Below are 20,411 nucleotides of genomic sequence, written 5' to 3'. Positions count from 1 at the left end.
TCAAGAATCCGCCGGAGTTGCGGAAACCGGAGCAGGTGATGCGCTGCCGCCATCGCCCTTGGCGCCGCCACGGCCGCCACGTCCACCCCGACCGCCGCGGTCACCTCGTCCACCTCGGCTTCCACCCCGTCCGCGTCCTCCACGGCCGCTTTCAGGACCGCTCTCGCCGCCACTAGCGGTTCCGCGGTCAGTGGCGCTTTGGTAGCCACTGCGGTTCGAGTTGGTGCCTCCTCTGCTGCTGCTGCCCCAGGTGCCAGCTCCACCGCGGTTGGCGAAAGTCTTGCTCTCCCGGGGCTGGAAGATCTTGACAAGGGGCTTGGATCGGTCCTCAGTCTGGCGGACCTTATAGTCGTCCGGAAGGCTGGCATAGGCATGATCACGGTCGTCGATGGTCGGGAAGTGTGCCACCTTGTTCTGAGATGAGGCGCCCCACTTGTCGATCTTAGTGATCTTGGCCTTGTGCTCATCGGTGAAGATATCACGGGCCTGCTCATCCGACTGGACATTCATAATGAAGAGGCCAATGATTTCAGAAGCAGCTCCGCCCCGAGGAGCAGGCGAAGGTGCTGTGTCAGGACCAGTAGCTGTGCCATTCGTAGGCTTCTCATTCTCCTTGGTTGCGGAGGCAGGTGCGGGAGATGGAGCAGATGGCTTGGGCGTGGCAGGCTTCGGCTGCAATGGCGTAGCATTGGCCGATTTGGGCTGGGTTGCGGATGGAGCCCGCTGGGGGCCAGTAGGTGGCATGTTCGCAGCAGGTGCTCCACTAGCCATGGGCGCAGGCGAAGGCGAGTTCGTGGCAGGCATGTTGGGTTGCTGCTTGGCACCACGGTGAGAGAAATTGAAACCCTGTGCTCTCATCTCGGTACCGATTCGGCCATCTTGAATCTCCAGTACCAACCAACCAAAGGCAGCATCCGCCAGGTTGAAGTTCCACATATTCTTGAAGGCGCTTTCGTCCACCTGTCCGAGGGCAGCAGAGCCGCCGACAGGGCCGCCGAACGGGTTACCACCAGCTGCGGTTGTAGGCATCTTCTCCACAAGGTTCAGAGCGTTTCGCAGTAGGTTCTGCTGAGCCTCGTTTTGCTGAATGGCGGGCTCCACCTCGCTCTTCACCGTCTCCCAAACATCGTTGAACGAGGCCTTGGAGGCAGCGAGCTTGCCGCGATAGTGATCCAGCGTGGGGTTAACACTGAACTCGTTGTAGGAGCTTCCGTATCGGAAATGGAGACCAGCGGAGATAGAGAAGTCCGCCTTCAGGCTCACAGAGAGCTGGTTCAGTATACCTTCTCGGGCCGGCGAGGCGTGCGTGATGAATACGCGGGTCTCCGTGGGGTCGTAAACGCGGTTAGCAGTATCAACAAGCTCTCCCATCTGAAGAAGTGTTGTCCACATGGTACCCTGGCCACCAGCAATGGTCGTTCGGCCCTCGCCATTGTCGAAGAGCTTGTGCATGACAACGGCACCACCCAGACCAAGCAGTCGAAGCTTGACACCTCCGATCTCGAGCAGCATGGAGCGAGCTTCGTCAATAATGTGCAGGTTGTTGACCTTGTATTCGCCGGATCGGAACTTCTCTAGCACGCGTACATCCTCGCACGCACCCCAGACGGTATAGACAGGCACGTCGAGCTTGGCCTGGCCACTAATGAACATGGAGAGCTCAGACAGAGGCAGGTCCTGGGATGCGAAGCGTTGCTTCACAGGGCCGGGGCCGCCCTGGCCGATGGCCTTCTTGACATGCTCGGATATCAGTGGAGAATACTGCGCAACGTGCTTGAGTGTTCTAGTGCCACGCGGTCAGATACTATTTCCCAAAAATGTGTGCATCGATTTCAGCTCACTTGTCAGCGATTCGTTCCAGTGACGTGTCATCGTAGAAGCCGAAGTCTCCCGTGTGAATGATATGGTCGGCTCGAGCTTGCTTGGCGAGATCGTTCAGAGATCGGAGATTGCCTATGTATTGCAAATCCGTCAGTACCATGTCCCCTGCACTTGAGACGCACTCGCGGAGAAGTCCAACTTACCTCGCACATCGGCTATGCAGAGAACTCGAATAGGGCCAGTCTGGATGACGCGACCTTGGTTTGGTAGCAGCGGGGTTGCGCCGGGCGCAGGCTGAAGGTTGGGATGGCTGCCAGGGGCGCCGTTAGGCATGTAGCCTTGGTTATAAGGCTGGCGCGGTTGCTGGAGGTGAGGGTCAGTCATGGGGGTACCCATCTCGAGTCGGACGTCGCTGTACATGCCCCGCCGGTACTGGACGGGCTGAGCGGGATAGTAGCCTTGCTGCGATACCGCCATCGGGGGAGGTGCAGGAGGATATCCCATCTGGTGATGGAACTCCATTGGGTGGGGAGGGGGCCAGTTGAGGCCATGATGCTTGGTAGATACTGGGTTGGGTTGCGGTTGAAGATGGAGGGGATCGTGAATTGTACAACCCAACTTATTTGTAGATCAAGGAAAGACGCGACAGCTGAGGGAGTGTGTGTGTGCTTTGAAAGCTTGGTACAAATGAGAACTTCGCATCAGACTTCTGATGCAGTGGTATGTCGAATGCGCAAAGAGAATCCGGTCGGGAGTGACATACAGCCATGGATCAGTAGGTTTGATTGGTTTTCGAGGAGAATAGAAGTAACGGGCGAGGAGGGAGGAACGATGGTTCTCGAGAGGGCCGGAACAATATGGGTTGGTCGGCAGCGGGAGATGGACAATCGTTCGGCGCGTGAGGTGAGGTTGTTGTGACTTGGTGGTCAAGGGAGGAAATTCGCAGGTCGGCCAGGTGTGGTGGTGGCTTTGCTTCTTTTTCTCGCATGCAGTGCGTCTCCCACAATTCGGGACAGGCAGTCTGTCAGTCAGTATCAGTGACGTGACGGCTGCACGTGCGTTGCAACTTCTGCCCGAACCCAAAGTATGTAACTGATAGGAAGAAGTACAGAAGTATGTGATTCCTGGGTATCAAAACGAAAGAACAAATACAATGGCAAGGGGGGGATGGATGCGTGATGGATGCGCAAGTGGAAAAAGATTGGCCTGCAGTGAGGTGAGGTGATGAGAAGGTTGCGGCTCTACAACAACAAAGATGGAACTCCCTAAAATAAATTTAGAGTACCTAAGGTTGGCAGGCAGAGGGAAGCTGCGATCAAGTGTTGTGCTGAGCTGTGCTGGCTGACTTCTGAGCTGTGATGTACTGTACTGAGCTTTGTGCTGTACTGTGCTGTGATGTGCTGAGTCGCTGCTGGCTGTTGTAACTTGTCCACCAACTACAGGATTGATTGATTGATTTTGATGGAGCTCATTCCGTCAATTCAACCTTCCAGGTACAGGCACTCGACTCTATCTTAGGTACTGACTCCAGCTGTCTTCTCTCTCCGAGCAAGTAAAAGTCAATTTTTGGCAAACTGGCGTCGCTATCACCCCCTGGGCTGAACGCGCTAAACCACACACGGATAGCTATTTGTGCCAAAAAAAAAAAAAAAAAAAAAAAAAAAAAAGGAAAGCGCGGCGAGGCTGCAACAGTAAGTAGGTTAGATGTCTGCATCAATTCAATCAAGATCGAGGTGATAGAACCCAATTGACCGGATGTATACTGCACCTCAACTACTCGGCGCACTGGTCTGGAACATTGGTCAACTACTAAGTAACTCATACGCTGCATATGAATGGGCTAGAGATATACTGTTTCATACACGAGCTGAAGGACTGCATAACGTCAGCAGCCTCAATTGAGTTGCCCTGCTACAGGGGTGCAGTTGCTTATTTGGAGTTGGTACGGAGTACATTTTAATCATACAATGGAAGGCATTAATTACCCAGTCGGTTCTTGATGTGGTGTACGTACTTGGCTGTTGGCTCATACCTCCGAGCAGCCCTTTCTAGTAACCGTCTCTGCCATGTATCTAATGATACAAGCTTGCTGTGCGGATCTCGTCCAAGCCGTAATTATGACGAGGGCTTCAAAGGCTTCATGCCTTTATGTATAGCCGCAATACCCCCTGTAAGATTCTCGTAGCCGTCCCCTCCGACAACAAAACCAGCATCGACTATCATGTCCCTGAACGCTTCTTGGCTAGGGAACCGCTCGATGCTTTCGACCAGGTACTGGTAACTGTCGCGATCACCGGCAACCAATTGGCCGATCATCGGGATGCCGCTGAAGCTCCACCTCTTGTAAGCGGCGTTCAGCAACGGGTTGCCCACCTTGCTGAACTCGAGACAGGCGAAAACACCGCCCGGCTTCAGAACTCGGTAGGCCTCCCGCAGCGCAGCGGGTATGTTGGAGAAGTTGCGGATGCCGAATGCAACCGTGTACAGATCTATCGAGGAGTCCGCAATCGCATCCGGGAGCGCGGTAGCGTCCGCAGGGAGGAAAGAAAGGGCCATTTGTTGCGATGCAGGGAGAGCTTCGGACCGCGACTTGCCCACAGAAAGCATAGAGGTGTTGATGTCAGATATCGTGACGTGCACGTCAGGGTTCGAGTTGAGAACGTGGGCGTTGTGCAGCATGCGGAAGGCAATATCGCCAGTGCCTCCGGCAATGTCCAGGATTCGTTGTGGTTTCGGTGGGTTCGATGAAGAAGCGCCCGGGTTCAGAGAAGAAACAAAGTGGTCCCTGTTTGCCACGTTAGTCAAACAGAGATCTGGAGAGCAACGCAGCCGGTATGCGCCTAAACTCACTTCCATATGCGATGCCAGCCGAAAGACATCAGATCATTCATGCGATCATAGGACTCGGCAACACTGTGGAAGACGCCGGCGACCCGTTCGGTCTTTTTCTTTCTCGGAGACACCATCCTCGAAGCCGAAATGGGTCGTCTTGGTTCTGTCGGAGGGTGAAGGTGCAGGATGTCGGGACTGAAGGGTGGTGCTGAAAGGCCGTGCGCAACGGCAGTGGATAGAATCGGCTGTTCGCAATGTTCGTACAGAGGCGCGCAGGCATGATCGGGCGGCCATGGTGACTGTCTGCGCCTTGGGTATAAGTGAATAGAAAACGACAGTCACAGAAGCTTGAGGATGATCCTGTCGGGGGAGATCACTTTAGCCTGTCGTTCGAGATCGACCTGTTCCGACTAGCATTTTTTTCTGGGGTCAGACAGCGGGCGCTAAGGTTGCCAAGCTCGGGTCGCCGATAACTCAGTGGGACGCCAAACCCGCCTCTCCAACAACAACGTTGTATCACTAACAAGATACATGTATTGGCTTGACTGTAACTCGGAATTTGACCAAAGCGCGACGCTCCAGTGTCAGAGTTAATAGGCGTGTTGGAGCTTACCTCAAACTTCAGATTCGTTAGTTGCAGCTTGCTCTTCTCCTTGTTGTCTTCTCCGTTCCGCCCGCTCGTGAAACATAGTAAGACCGAAATGGACCACGAGCTTCTTGCCCTTCCAGATGACAAGGCCGATGAACAGGGCGATGAACAGTATTATAAGTCCAATGGATGCCGCGGGACTGATAAGCGCCATGGCCGGATCGTGAGGAGCTGTATCGATCAACAGGGTTGACCTTGGCCGAAGATGTTTGTCTGGTAATTCTGGTGGTGACCGGTAGATCGCTTGTGTAAATATGCCGTCAAGCCCGATGCTTGGACACTCCACGAACGCCTAACAGTATGGTGACTTATTTCATGTGGTTTGCTCTTATTTTGACGGTCCAGGGCTGCGCGTGGTTCTGGAAAGGCCTCGGGTGCTTGCAAGTTTCGCAGTAAAGTGGTACTAGAACCGCGGGATTCTCGCAGTGTTTGGGTGGAATGTTGTTACTTAAGTCACTTTGACTTGACATATTTTTATAAAGCATCTGGCTTGAAATTCTCAGCCGATTTCTCATGCCTTACCTGGTGTACTAGCACTCAGGTCACAGGCAAGGCAACACAACAGCACCACCAAAAAGGCTCCAAGGCAATGAGGGACATCATGCTACATATGGGGAGTTCTCCGTTGTACCCAGATCTGAGGGCGATAACCGACTACATACATACACCATCTCTCGGCCTAGGCCTACTATAATACCAAGGCTCATCTATATCATTGCTCGGTCTGTTTTCACCTTTTCTATCATATAGGGATTGGACCGTTCCATCCCCTTCTCCTCGCTGCGACTCAGATCTGATACGTTGTCATGAGATAACAAGGAGTCGTTTCTCAGTATCCACCAGCCGCCAGCGGATTCCATATTCGTGCTCCTAACCCTCGCGCTGCCCATCCTCAATATCCTCGTCATCTGTATCGTCCCCAGCGTCACTCATATTATCCCTTCCAACCATGACTCCATTCTCTATAGAATCGGTCCACATACATGTTATGTTGTAAGGGCGTCCCAGCTGATTACGGCGTACTCAAGGCTTTGGTAGAAGTCCAGTTGCAACTCTGCGTCTTTCACCATTAATTTCCTTCCAAGTTAGCAGAGTTTATTGGATGCGTGTATTGCAGGCCTTCTTGAACTGGGTAGCCTCGCATTCCTTGAGGTGGATCCAAATTCATGGTGTTCTTGCCTTCGTTACCCAGAATATCATCACCATCACACTTGAGGGATAACTCAGGGTCTTCCTCGGTCTCGTCGGCGAACCCGTCACGGCGAGGCTCTTCGTCTCTCTCTGGACTAGCAAGGTAAGTCGGCGCGTTGGTGATCAACCAAGAAGGTGGTGCGTCCTTGCCTGATTACCATGATATTCATTCGGGAAAGATCATGGTATTAAATTGTCGTCCTTTTGGTATTGAATGCGTGAGGGGGGGGGCGCTCTTGGGAAAGGGGCGATTTGACCAGGGAAATCAAAGCCTGTGTCAGTTCCAAGAGTGCCGACTCCTCGAAGTGTTGGACTGCTGCCGATGGAACGAAGCCCTGAACAGCTGCGTCTGCATTTCAGCCAAACGTTGAACCAGCGTGGTTTTCAGTTCCATGGCCAACTCGCGCAAACAATAGTGTAGAGGCTGCCCAGAATGAACTCCACGAGGACCCCTTCACGCTGCCGACAAAGTAGACTCTGTTGAAGGAAACAGCAGCGCGGAATGTGACGGTGCACGTAGTTTCTCCTTCGCCAATCATGCCGCCGCAAGACAGTCTCAAGTGCTCACAGCACACCTTCCGAACTGCGTCAAGCGAGGGTTCATGCTCCCGGATTGGATTAATATCATAATCAACACCACTTTACATAATGAATACCTTATTGGATGAACGGAGGCAGCTGAAGACGACCTAAGTCAACGGGACGATTGGCAACAGGGTGGGATAAATGGGCTGGTATGGACATTAAAGGCACCAAGTTGACTTTAATTGCATAAGTATTCAAAATAGGAGGGGGGTATGCAGTTACCCGCGGCTGCTAAATGGAAATTACTGTTTTAGGCCAATGGCAGGCTACACGCTCCAGTTTCGCGACATGGAACGCGCTGGCTTCAATGCAGTGACACACAGACCCCCCTTCTCCGCCACACCCTGGGCCTCATTGACGGGCTTGTCAACTCTAATGTTAGGCATTGTCGACATTCTACACATCCTGTACCTGTCTGTGATACTTGGCAACACCATTCTTGGACGTCATCGGTTTTTGGCCTTTGCGTCGTAGTCCCATCTGTTTTCTGGAAGCAGTTTACAAAGCGATGCCGGTACAGACTCGTGCTGGCGCTGGTGGGGCGCAGCAACCCGCCGCCGAACCTCCAGCGCCCAAGACATATAAATCCAAACCAGCCGCCCCGAAGCAGCAGCACTTCTCACATCGTCGCAGACAGATCAAGACATATGGGCACGACAGGCCTGCCAAGTTTAAGAGCCCGGCCCAAGGCACTCTCACCCAGATGGACTTTGTCACACCGTCGCCCGCAGATGTCGATCTCATCGATGACGATGAGATGGAGGATGAGAAGCAAGAGATTGAGCTGCACCAAGTCCTGCCCAAGAAAGCAAAGGCCAAATCGAGTCGCAAGAACAGGCGCAAAACTACGGGAGACGCGGATGAATCCGAGAAAGCCAGGGGGTCCAAGAGACGCAGAACCATGGGTGACACGTCCAGCGTATCGAGCAGCTTTCATACCCAGACCCTCACTCAGTTTCTCTCACACAAGAATGAGAAAGAAGGTGATTGGAAGATCGAGGATTCGGAAGCAGAGACAGATCTGGGTCTAGTCGAGGAAACCCCCACGCGAGATGTAAGAAATCGGGATGCTCTTGAGGGCCCTTCTGGAGCCGAGGCAGGAGTGTCGTCTACCGGTTCTCAATTGTTGCGGGAAACCCCAAAAGAGACACCCTCGAACCAGAGATCGCGGTTATTAGAGATACCATCTTCACAATCGCCAGCAACGCCTATGCTGCTGCGATACAGCCCTGCAAAGGAACCTTCGCCCTTGAAGGCGCGCTCTTTCAACATCGGAGCCCATGTCGCAACCCCTAAGGGCATACGGAAGACGCCTAGGACGTTGGCCGTACAAAACACCTACAGCACGACTCATAGTTCCCCCACCACGCCAACCCCTAAGGTACGGGGGGCTCATTCGAGTGGACCCAAGCGACTTCGCTTCGAGCTGCCTGAGAATAAGGAAAACATCACTCCCGGCCGCACTAAGCCGAAATCGCCCAAGAACATCTTTGAGAAGGCGTCCAATCGCCAGCCCCTGCGAGAAATCCCTGACTCTGACGAAGAAGATCCGGACGCGACTGAGAGCGAGGAAGAGGAGGAGGAGAATGTGAGTGCTGCAGGAAGGCCGAATGATGAAAGCGCAATACTTGGAAACGACGACAATGTTTCCATCGCCGAAGATGATTCGGTGGAGAACTATGATGTCAGTGCTGAAACGCAGGCTATTCTTATCTCTTCGGATGCTCGGACAAGCGAAAATGAGGAAGAAGAGGAAGAACCTATTGTGCCGGAACCCAAAGATAAGACAGACGCTGCTTTAGAAGGTGGTAAAGAGGATGCACATGACGAGGATGAAGAAGTCACACCCGTGGCGAAATCCAGTCGACGCCTACGATCCTCGCCCAACCAACCGGCTGTCGAGGAGCAGGCTGCCGAGACCCCAACGCAGGCCTATACGCAAGCCTACACACAAGGCCTGGAGAGCCAGCGCGTGCCATTGCAAACTATCCAGGCCACTGGTCCCTTATCCGACCGCTCCGACATCCTCGTATCCATCTACGGCGAACACGTCAAGCGCATGGTCGAGCGTACCAAGACCCACGAGTTCCGCTCCTGGAAGATGCCCGAGTCGGTGCATCGCGTATGGGTATATATCACGAAGCCTGCCAGTGAACTGCGCTACATGTTCCTCATGGGACCCCCCAAGACGCGCGGCGAGATTGATGATAATGGCATTGGCAATGCCGAGTTCAACGCGGGGAAGAAAAAAGCGGCCACATACGCCTACGAAGTACTCCAGATCTATGAGCTGAACAATCCGGTTTCGCTCGAGACCATGAAGCAATACGGCTGGCCCACGGCGCCGCAGAAGTATGCCTATGTTCCTCCCGCCATTGTCGGCCAGCTTACGGCCAACTTGCGATGCGCCCTGTTTGAGGAGGAAGAGGAGGACGATGGCGATCAAACTTTGATCCGCAGCAGTCCCGTTCGCAGTAGTCCCAACGTGACTGTGTCGCAAGAGATTGCCGAGCAAATCCGGAGCGATATAAGCCATTCGACGCAGTTAGCCTCGGACTCGCCTGAGATTATCCCCGCCAGCCCGACACCACGCAAAAGAGCAGCACCAGACACGCGAGGCAGCAGCTCTAGGAATAATAATAATAATGACGACGATGACAATGTGTTCGTGAGACCCGTTATGCCCCGGTCTCTCCCTGGTGCTTTGGCGGCGGCTGCTGCAGCAGGCCAGGAAAGCCAACGTGGCAACCGAGGAGGCTACGTGCGGGCCTCACAGGCTACCACGGTAAGCCAGGTCTCGACGTCTAGCCCCGTACCGTCTCCGGAGAAAGCTGCACCGCTCCCGCCTGCTTTCCACTCCCCGGTGCCGTCCAGCAGCGCTCCTGTGGGAAACAGTAGCCCGGGCACAGGCCGCTCGCATCTCCACTCGCTGCGGTCGTCGCAGTTGCCGACCAAGAGCCAGATGTTGCCGGATAGTTTGATAAATCAGCGAATCGAGGGGCCACCGTCTATAATATGGGATTCGGCGGATGATTCCGAGTAAAAAAGGGGACTATTACTGTGTCTTTCTTTGCTTCCTGTTCCGTTTTGCTTGCAATGCGATTGCTTGCGCTTTGTCGACAATAATTCCTACCGAGTCTCGTCGGTATGGCTTGGGAGAAGGAGAACGTATTGACGAGATGTATCCACAAGGAGAAGGGAATGGCGTTCACAAAGAAGGTCTCTGCCTCAGGCTGACGATGATGGTTTTGCGTTTATATAGAGCAGCAGCGCGTTCAAGGTGTTCATTGATTGCTAGGATAGCCGTAGGGTATAATGATGATTTCTTTGCTTGAGTTTTGATGAAGCATCTTCCTAGGTTGCCTCGCTCATCCACCTTGTCTCACCATACGAACTGGACCCCCTGTGCAGTACAACAAATCAACAGGGTCGACGTTCTAAACATGTATACTCTTTCCATCTCCTGCAGAGTGCACATAACAGTAAACAGTGTGCGACATGACGAGGTAACGCTCCAATCCAAAAGCATGCACATGCATGCATCCTCATTCATTGTCAAAAAGCCCTTCCCACTATAGCTTGGGCTCCCCGTCCCTCTTCATCTTCTTGTCCCCATTCCTCGGCGGCGGCGGCCCGACGCGCCCCAAGAACTCCTCACTCATGGTGGCCTTCTCGAGGAACGGCCGGCGGGTCCACTCGAGGTACTCCCTCTGCTCCTCGCGCCAGCGCACCATCTCGCGGCCGATCCAGCGGGCCGCGTGGTCGGCGCACTGGCCGGGGACCTCCATGGGGAACAGGTGGCCCCGCCCCTCCATGACGACCTCGGCAACGCGGTCCGCCGCGGCGCCACCACTGCCGTTGACGCCCGTGCCCGTGATGGCCATCTTCTCGCGGCGCTTGTCGGGCTCGCTGAGGTCGCTAGTGCCGCCGAAGACCCAGAGGACGCTGGGGCGCAGCTCGGGCAGGCGCCGCAGGATGTTGGCGCCCTCGGCGCGGTAGAAGGGGAAGGGGACGCGGGCGTCGAAGTCTTTGTGGGCCGCGGCGTCGAACTCGGGGATCTTGGAGAGGTCCACGCCGGAGCCGTCGGGCTTGTAGTAGGGGTACAGGGGGCGGAAGAAGGTGAAGAGCTCCTGGTGCCGGCTGGTCGCCAGGGTGACCTGGCCCTCGACCTGTTCCACGACAATGGCGGGAAGCGTGGCCGTCGGCAGCGGCCGCAAGCCGTGCTGGACCCAGGCGTCGAGCACGCGCGGGTCCCAGGCCTTGTAGAAGGGGCTGCGGCGGAAGGACTCGGCGGCGGCCTCGCGCGAGGGCCAGACTTCGCGGCGGAAGGCCGAGCCGCGGGCCGGGGTAATGCCCGGACCTTTGGTCTGGAAGGTGAAGCGGGTGATGGTGGGATCGAAAGCGACCAGGGTGGTAAGGAGGCGAGGATGGAGCAGCGACAGGTGCGCCAATATGTTGGCACCGAAGGAGTGACCGACACCGATGATGGGGCGGGGCATATCAGCACGAAAAACGTTGATCATATGCAGCAGGTCGCGCGCATGGTCGTTCCAGCTCGGGTCATCGCCCATGGTGTGCTCGTTGAGGATGCCGCTGTAGCCCTGGTTTGTGATGTCGGCAATCCATATGCTGCGGATTCGAAAGCCGTTTGATTTGGCCGACTCATACAGCTCTGCCCAGAGGGCCTCATACAGTTCCTTGGGAAAGCCATTCGCATGTGTGCCTATGATGGTGACATCGCCGGGTTGCGGTTCAGGGTTGTCCTTGGGGGTGTACTGTTTGATGGCCAAGTAGAGGATGTCCTCCTGGGAATTAGCAGTGGCTCGAGGATACTCTCGGACATGTTGTGAGGGTATCTGGTGCTCCTTGATGTGGAAGGGAAACGCCATGTTGTATGCTGTACAACAACATATACTAAGTAGGCATAGATGTATCTCTTTATACGTCTAATTTCTTGAATTTGCCAACGATGTGGCTGCTGGGCTGTTCAGCACAAAAGGGCATGAATCATCGAGGAATTGAGATAAGAAAGATGCTTCGGCCCTTGACGCCGTTGTCGCCCTGTTGTTGTTGCTGCTGCTTGTGGCACTTGTGCAGTTGGTTGATTGCTATTTGATCAGCGTTCGTACAGGTTACGCCGGGGCTCGGCAAATCAGCAACCAACTCCCGGACGTGATACGTATTGCAATGCGAAATACAGGCGTCTTCGCAAGTTAATGGTACCAGTAAAATGTGATTATGATAGGGAGTAGGCGATGGACTTAGGTAGGCGGAGATAAGAGGAATTGAAGTCAATAGAAGGGTGGCCCAGTACATCCACAGGTAGTTGACCTACAGAAGCGGCATCCCTATACTAGTGAGCGCCAAAACGTTGGGACAGCGCTTTTAAGGTGTAATTTCTACGATTTCGAAGCATTTAATACGTTCTGCTCTTAAATAAAAGTATTATAAAATTAGAAAGTATAAGTTTTATTCTTTAAGTAATTATAATTAAAATAATATTTTTATATCTTCTTTATTTAAAAAGTTATTAAATAAAAAAGAAAATTAATTTTATTTTTTTTAAATTATATAAAAAATAAACTAAGACGAACCTCGAGGAAATCTACTTTAACTTTTTATTAATAACTTTTTTAATTTAAAATATTAAAAGATTAATATTTTAAATAATTATTAAAATATATAAATTATATATTAAAATAAAAAAACTGTTATTATATTTATAGTTTTATAATAAATAAAATAGCTTATTTAAGTTTTTAATTCCGCTACGTATACTTAAGTTATCGAATAAATCGTTTAAATTTTTTTTAAATTGCACCTTAAAAGCGCTGTCCCAGAGTTATGGCGTGTCCCAACGTTTTAGCGCTCACTGTATGCAATACAGTGAGCTCGCAAAGTGGTCTGAGCTCACTAGTACCCCAAAGTAACCCCCCTGTCGTTTTAGGTACATAGCCGTTGCTGGCAACCGATGAGCCTCGGCAAAAGTGGACACGACACCGACCCTCCCTTGACATGGGAACCTCGAGTTTATCGCCCTTGAAAGGTATGCAGTCACATTAGAACCGTGTCATATAGAGAAAGTCATGGAGGAAGATGTTAGCGAATAAACGATACCTACCCTCATTACTACGTTGAGACCGCGTACACCTCCACGCGTCAACGATCGGCTACGTCTTTACTTCAAGAGGGGCACACTCGTATGGCTGGGCTGCGAATATGGCCTTGATTTTATAATAAGGTACTCATGACATTTGATTTCATCAGTCTATCTACTTCCCCTCGAGCTGCAACTCCCCTCTATGGCTGCAAAAGAAAGCAAATGCTTGAGAGGGCAACGTCAAGGTGGCCTTCAAAATTAGGCCTCCCAAACTGCACGGCGTTGTCCCTCCTGGGGGACCATGTAATAAATGGACTTCCAGACGCCTGACAACCGGCCATGCAGTGAAAATGCTTCCCCTATAGAGCTTCAATCTCTTATACCCCTTCGTTGCCATTCGTTATCGTTGCAGCAGAAAAAGGACCCTTCCCTGAGGCAACACCCTTCCCGAACGCTTTTAGAGGACCCCGAGGTCCCTCGTACTAACATATTCTCAAAATGCATCAAATGAATCGCTAAGAGCCTCTGTGCTCTCTTCCAACGCTGCTCGCATTTGTCCACTTTACCGTCTTCTGCCTGCTACAGGCTTCCTCGCTGATCTAAGACAGATGGAAGGCGCCCTGGCCCTCACGGATGGCCGTGAACAGCTGCCGCCTCATCCTCTCAATCGTCGTGTAGTCGGGTAGCTTGAGATAGTTGACGCACGTCATCACACTGGGCAGGTAGTCGTCCGACGTGTACGGCGTTTCACTTGGTTTGCATACCACAGTGAACATGGGCGTTAAACTCTTGAAGCCTGCTCACAAGGTTAGTAGGGAACCCCGCCAATCATGCTCGTGTCAGGTCATGCACTCACCTCCAATCGGTAACTTGGGGCTGCCCGTGGTAAACTGGAGGAAGTCTCGTCGCTGAGGAGCCGTGAGCTCGCTCATCGTTTGGAGGAGATTCTTGACGCTTCGGCTGTCCATGTTAAAACCATGGTCCGCCTTGATCGAATCCATGAGAGCTACAGACAATCCAATTAGCAAAACGTCGCCGAGCAACTCCGAGGGAGAAAGCTACTTACTTTCAAGAGACCAGTCTTCTTCGACACGACCAAACAAGGTAACAAGCTCATCCGGCGTGAACGCTCGCAGAGCCGAGTAAGGGAAGACCTGCGCAAAGCCGGCGCGGAATGCATCGACTTGGCGCTTGACTCCACTTCCTAGAGTCATGTCGATAACTTTTTCCAGGTAGTCGTCGACATTGTAGATGGTGACGGGTATATGCGCTCCTCCGGCTTTCAGCTCGATCTCGGGGTATCCAGGAAGAGTGAAATCGAGGGCCAGGTCTTCGAGTCTGCTGTGGTCAATGACAATCTGCTCTGTATCAGCCACTTTCTGCGCCGCCGTGCGAGACGGATCTTCGTCTATTGCCTTCTTGGCCAAGGCAAATTTCTTGATGAGCTTAAGAGAATTAGCCAGTCCAGGGTCCACAACCTTGACGGCACCGAGAGACGGCTTGACGCCAGCACCTCCGTCCCCAATGCGGAAGAATATGGGGTTGAAGTTCAGGTCGATAATACGCGAATCAATCATGGAACGGGCAACGAATTTGCCAAGCATCTTGAACAACTGCAGGATGCGCTCAGTGTTCGCGGACGAGTCTTCGTCAGCCAACGGCCGTGGGAACAGGCCGTGAGGACCCGAAACAAACTCGTCAGATTCGTTCGAGTCCGCTTCTCGCCATAGCTTGAGCTTCCTCTTGGAAAATTCCTTGGAGACGGTGGAATAGAACTCAAGAGTGGGACCCAAGCCGGTACCAACTTCCTCGAAGTACTCGACCTCGAGGATACTCTGAGACGCTCCGTACAGCTCCATGACCTTCAAAGCTGACTCGAGAATTTTGGATCTCGAGATACGCACTTTCTGGCGTTGGAGGCGACCCAAGAATGGGCGCTCATCTCTACTATTCCTACGATTGGTCTCCTCCTGTTGGGCATTCTGCCATCGGCTCATAGACCGAGCGTAGCCAAACGAGGTAGACTGGAGGAACAAGTGGCGGGTCTCAAAGGGGAAAAGGAACGGGTAAAGCCGGGCCAAGTCCTCGCTCCAGCTGGGAAGGCAGTTGCTAGCTACGATAAGCGGCTCCTCTAACTGGCGATTAAGCTTGGCAGTCAGCTTTGTGTTGACGAACTGGGAAAGAGGTTCGACGTTGAGCTTGAGCGCGTTCTTATTCTCAACTAGTATATCGTCAATGTTGGCATTGAGGTCATGCAGAATATTGAGAAGGCGCAGAATGGACGCGGTTGTGGGGTGCTTCGCCAGCGATGTTGGTGTGCCATTCGCATCAACAGAGCCCTCGGATGCCGGAGGAAAGCCAATAGACTCGGCAGGCGGCGGCCCAGGTACTCGACGAAACTTGATAGAGTGCACAGCGGACCACACGCTGCGGCTGAGGTGCTCATCAGCTGGGGCCGCAGTGTGAACAGCTCTATAGATGGTGGTATCATTGGGAATCACCCTGGAGTCGAGGCTGAACTCAATGTGCCAGTCTTGGGGAACCGACTGGATAGCTGCAGCATAAGACAGGGGCCGTGAAGACGAAGGGGCCGGAGCTGGCGCAAGTGCCGGTGTTGGTGTAGGCGTGCTTTGTTGAGACAAGTTGGAAGGAGCCTGAGTAGCACTACGGCTTGGGAGGTTGCCGAGTCCACTCTGAGGAGTGGGAACCCGTGTGCCATCTTCTTTCCTTGCTGTGACCTTGCCGCCAACAGCAACCTCGAGATTGACGGCTGAAGGGTCGTGAGCTGGAGCTTCTTCCATATCCTCGTCTAACTCGCCAACAATAGCATCTAGAGCACTGCTGTCGCCAATATCGCCATCGTCATCATCACTCATCTGCTTTTCATCCGCACACTCCAGGGCATTCTGCAGATCTTCATCTTCCTCAGGGGAGGCGGGGGTGCTGCTGGAGATTCCGTAGCTGGTGCTGCTTGTCGACGAGAAGATCTCCGCAAACTAGTCTTCTCCCGCGCTGAGCTTGCAAGCTGATTCGGTGTCATGGGCGAGTCTTGTTGGCCAGATGTCCGGGACTTGGGCTTCTTGGAAGGTCTGGAGCTGGAGGACGATGCTTGGCCAGGAACAGGGGGTGGAGGAATCGGGCTGCTCGAGTACCCGAAACGTTCCGCAAGTCTGTCCGTGGGGAATCCGGCATGTCCTGCCATAGCGGCCAACGCTCTAGTCAGATCATTGCGTGGACGCGAGCCCCTGGGACGGTCATGCAGACTGATACGAGGCCGCAAGTAATCATCCAGAGCCTTGAAGGTAGCGATAGCATGAATGGACACCATGATGCTGCGATACGATCGGGGGATGTCGCTGTCGTCGTCGGCGACCAGCTTCAGCCGTATCTGCTTAGCAAGCATCGACGCAGCGCTGCTGCGGTTTCCATCAAATGTGTTCTGGTGGACAGTGAGAACTTCAAAGTGTTCTGAGCGGCTAAGTAGATCCTGCAGCTTGTGTGTCATGACACTGAAAGGTGTTGAAGGTGAATCGGCGGATGCTGTCTTCGGCTTAGATCTTACAGATCGGCCCATGAAGACTTCCAGGAATGCGGCCCTAGCAGCGTTGGCAAGTGTCTCATCGGGGTTACTGAAGACCTCTTCTAGGATACGAACCAGTCCAGACGCCAGGAGTTCTGCACTTGTGACGCTCTCCAAGACATCGGCATCGAAGTATGATGCAAGCTTTTCAAACAGTGCAATGCCATTTTCAGGGGCCAGGTTCTTCGCTGTACGCAGCAAATAGAAACCCTCGATATCAGAAGCCAGGCTCTGAAGATCGCTGAGGATCTTGATGGCTTTCTTCTTCATTGTCTTGCCTTGCTTTTCGGACTCGTGGCTCTCTAGGAACTTCTTGGCCACTTCGGCAATTCTGGTTTTCATGGAGGGAAGATCTGCAAGGAAGAGCCGGGGAGGCCCATCAACAGACATAGTGGACCCGTCCGAACTAGGAGAAGCGGAGATGTCGTCTTCGTCGTGATGATCATGTTCGTTATCCTCGTCATCATCGTCCTCATCCTCATCTTCCTCATGGTCATCCTCGTCGTCCTCATTGTCATCCTCGGAGTCATTGTGGATTGAAACCCGATCATCCCCACCCTCAGTTGACACTATGCTTGGCTCTACTACGGTCTCGGCCGTGGTCGGGTCCTCACTCTTCTGTTCCGGGGCGTCGTGGTCCTCGGCCAGCTTAGCAATCTCATTGATAACACCTTCGCGGTAAATCTGGTAACGATAGATATCGTCGAGGCGAGTCAAGAGTAGTTCGGTGGTCTGGATAGCCGACATGACCAGCGAGGGGTGGTCTTGCTGAGACAGAATGGCGGCAAGGAACGAAGCGTAAGGGACGGATTTCAAAGCATCGACCAGGATATCTTTGTCTAGATTGGAGAGCATCTTCACTTGGGCAGTAAGGACCTTCTGCCGGACGCTCAAGTTGACCGTGCTTGAGAAGGCATCCGTCAGGGTAGGAAATAAGATGAGAGCAAAGCGTCGGACCTGGTCCTTGCAGTTCTCAAGCAGCTCGAGGCGCTTGTCGTTGGATGACTTCTTTCGTGACCCAGGCAGTGATGAGGGTGTGATAGGGTCACTGCCGTCAAGTAGGCCGTGAGTTTGTGGGCCCAATTCGTTCCACTTTGCGCCGGGAAGCAACTCGCAGACGACGTTAAGAGTCTCGATAATTTGCTCCGGGGCCGGTGGATTAGAGCTTGCATTATGACCACACTATCAAGTTTTGATGCCACATCTTCCGTCTCGCTTGGGGGAGACACGCCGGTCAAAATCTGGTAGAGCGTCTCGACGACGTTCAGTTTGAAGAGTTCGGCCGAGAGTCTGGCTAGCTCGAGCTGTTATGGCCAAGACACGGAGAAACTGTGTGTGGATGTTGGCACTTATAAGATTGGTGGTACCAGGAACCAGTAGGCGTAGGATGGCCTTGAGAAGATCGACACTGACGAGTTCTTCCAACTTGGCCGAGTGGTACTTGAAGCTCTCGATGATACGCGTGACGCAAAGAGAGGCCTGCTCCACGACTCGCTGGTCGCTGCTAGCCAACACATTGAGTAGGATAGGCATAACATCCTTGATTACGGAGAATGAGTCTTCCGGGATGTTTCTGCAGCAATTGGCAGCCGTGGTCACAGCCGTTCGCTGTGTGCTGGTAGCGAAGAAGTCTAAATAAGAGAGACACGCAGTCAAGCCGCCTTCGCGGACAATGCTGGTTGGGTAATCGACAGAAATCTTCTCCAGAGTATTTAGGGCCTGCTCGGCGAGGTCGATGAATTGAATCTCTAGGAGTTTCTGGCACAAAACAGGAACAGCGCCGCCATACACGACGTTGGCAGTACTAGCAGGTAAGGCCTCCATTAAATTCGCCAGGCATCTGCAGGCGAGAAGCATCATGTCGGGATTTTCTTCGCCAGTGATTTCGTTCGGCTGCATCAGAATCACCAACTCCTTTACGAACGAATCGGGAGAAAAATGGCCTGCCAGGTTATCCTCGTTGGACACCAACAGTATCTCGGACAGCTCCTGCAGGGCTATCATCTGCATAGATGGGTCCTCTTTCATCCGCAAGTTGCTCAAGAGCTCCCTCAATCGTGACGGCATGCCCGACATCATACCCGTCAAAGCCCTGAGAGTGCTGCCCAAGCTAGAGCCGGGCGGGCCGCCAAATCCACCGAAAGGGTCATCGTCGTCGTAATGGGGGTGCGGCTCGTCGTCATCATCTTCCTCGTTCTCGTCACTATCGTCGTCGGGATCGTGCGCGGGAGGTGGCGGTGGGGGCGGAGGCTCGTGATCTTTCTCCTGATCATCGGTGCCCGTCATTGGAGTGTCCTCGTCTGGAGGGGGTGCATGGTTGCCTGAGGTTCTCTTTGAGCGGCGGCTCGAGCTCGAGGATGCCGGTATTGGGTCTACACAACGTACTCGGTTAGTATACATGGGCAGGATAGATTTCCAGTAACACAACTGGTCTGACCTTGAGCGGGCTGAACCCCACGCTTATTGCGACTAGATTTCCTGCTGGAGGATGAGGATGTTGGTGCCGGAGGTCTGCTGCCTGGCAGAGCCTGTGTGGGAGAAGTTCTGCAAACACATGTTAGTTGACAGTAGGACGCCTGGAATAGTAGTCATTTGGTGCTGCCTACTCGTCTGGACTCGACATTGTTGCTGCTGCTTTTCCTTTTCTTTGGCGGATTGAGCCACTGGAGGGCTGGGCGTTCTGGGGCTCCGGGGCTGTTTGATCTTGAGCTTGAGTTGGCCCTTGGATTCTTTGCCTCTTCGACTTTCGGGTATATGGTTGTGCAGGCTCGGTGGGTGCGTTCTTTCTTTTGGGCACCGCAGGTGCAGAAGAGGTGCGGGTGGAAGAAGATACAGGCTGACCTGCAGGCGAGGGCCCAGATGAGGCCACACCAGAAGACTGCTCTCCGGGAGAAGTTGCCTGGCCAAGTGCAGCTTCACGGCGTGCAGAAGACCTAGTTTGTCTGGAAGACATGAGTATGTGATCTCTTGATGGTTACTCGCGACTATGATGGGGTGGGAAGAAAAGATGAGCCAGGGAAGGGGAGCGTGGTTGGATATAAGTCCAGGGTCAAGGGAAAGTGCGACGCTGGGGGATAAGCTGTGTGCGGGTGGCAGATGCAGACAAGCGAGGTGTGTCAATAGAAAACAGCTCGAGGTTCTGGACTGTTCCTCGATCTCGAAAGAACTCTGATTTTTGGGGCAGGTCAATCGAAATGGCTGCCTTCATTCAGAACTTTCAGGAAGGATTGCAAAGGGCCAGAGACCGTCCACCACAGCAACCCAAGATCGGTTGTTGTGCAGCAGCAACTTTCTAGTGAATGGATGGAGCGCCAAATGTAGCTTGCACCCTATCCACTAACTCCTACCCCTCGTACCCCTCGTGATGGTACATGTACTGAACGCACACAAAAATGACAATGGGGGGGAGGGCCTTGGTGAAATTCACTCGCGATCAAGGTCGAAGGTGAGCACTGAGTGTACAAAGATCTGGGAGTTGCGACCCAATATACACAAAGAACAAGTCGAGTGGTTTTGGTGGTTTGGTTTAGCTGAGCTGGTTTCCAGGTTGCTGACCCGGGCCCCTCCTAAGTCAGGCAGGTGTGGCAGGTAGGTGGGCTTGTAGTGGCAATGGTAATTGCACCTCACCACAGCTCACACTGCCGAGAAGGCTG

General features: G+C 53.3%; 6 protein-coding genes across 6 annotated transcripts; 1 reads left to right on the top strand and 5 right to left on the bottom strand.

Moving 5' to 3' along the window:
- On the bottom strand, positions 1-2,343 carry PG994_014693 (uncharacterized protein; the record flags this gene model as incomplete). Its single annotated transcript, XM_066866102.1, has 3 exons — positions 1-1,783; positions 1,842-1,953; positions 2,025-2,343. 3 exons carry the CDS (start codon positions 2,341-2,343, stop codon positions 1-3), a joined length of 2,214 nt encoding a protein of 737 aa, XP_066707778.1.
- Positions 2,344-3,936: 1,593 nt separating this feature from the next.
- PG994_014692 (ubiquinone/menaquinone) lies at positions 3,937-4,947 on the bottom strand (the record flags this gene model as incomplete). The annotated part of the gene is given in 3 exon segments (XM_066866101.1): positions 3,937-4,606; positions 4,672-4,898; positions 4,918-4,947. The coding sequence occupies 3 exon segments, from the start codon at positions 4,945-4,947 to the stop codon at positions 3,937-3,939; spliced, it is 927 nt and encodes a 308-aa protein (XP_066707777.1).
- A 320-nt stretch (positions 4,948-5,267) lies between these two features.
- PG994_014691 (uncharacterized protein) lies at positions 5,268-5,456 on the bottom strand (the record flags this gene model as incomplete). The annotated part of the gene is made up of 1 exon (XM_066866100.1): positions 5,268-5,456. The coding sequence occupies one exon, from the start codon at positions 5,454-5,456 to the stop codon at positions 5,268-5,270; it is 189 nt and encodes a 62-aa protein (XP_066707776.1).
- Positions 5,457-7,586: 2,130 nt separating this feature from the next.
- Positions 7,587-10,121, top strand: PG994_014690 (uncharacterized protein; the record flags this gene model as incomplete). Its single annotated transcript, XM_066866099.1, has 1 exon — positions 7,587-10,121. One exon carries the CDS (start codon positions 7,587-7,589, stop codon positions 10,119-10,121), a length of 2,535 nt encoding a protein of 844 aa, XP_066707775.1.
- A 529-nt stretch (positions 10,122-10,650) lies between these two features.
- PG994_014689 (uncharacterized protein) lies at positions 10,651-11,967 on the bottom strand (the record flags this gene model as incomplete). The annotated part of the gene is made up of 1 exon (XM_066866098.1): positions 10,651-11,967. One exon carries the CDS (start codon positions 11,965-11,967, stop codon positions 10,651-10,653), a length of 1,317 nt encoding a protein of 438 aa, XP_066707774.1.
- Positions 11,968-13,777: 1,810 nt separating this feature from the next.
- PG994_014688 (HECT-domain-containing protein) lies at positions 13,778-19,044 on the bottom strand (the record flags this gene model as incomplete). The annotated part of the gene is made up of 5 exons (XM_066866097.1): positions 13,778-13,974; positions 14,035-14,184; positions 14,245-16,121; positions 16,250-17,923; positions 18,089-19,044. The coding sequence occupies 5 exons, from the start codon at positions 19,042-19,044 to the stop codon at positions 13,778-13,780; spliced, it is 4,854 nt and encodes a 1,617-aa protein (XP_066707773.1).
- Positions 19,045-20,411: the final 1,367 nt, after the last annotated feature.

The sequence above is a fragment of the Apiospora phragmitis genome (genome assembly GCF_038363925.1).
Source record: "Apiospora phragmitis strain CBS 135458 chromosome Unknown utg000014l:1.0-1827420.0:1.0-1829600.0, whole genome shotgun sequence".
Taxonomy (NCBI): domain Eukaryota; kingdom Fungi; phylum Ascomycota; class Sordariomycetes; order Amphisphaeriales; family Apiosporaceae; genus Apiospora; species Apiospora phragmitis.
Note: the sequence above shows the minus strand (reverse complement) of the source record. Positions and strands in the feature narration are given on the sequence as shown.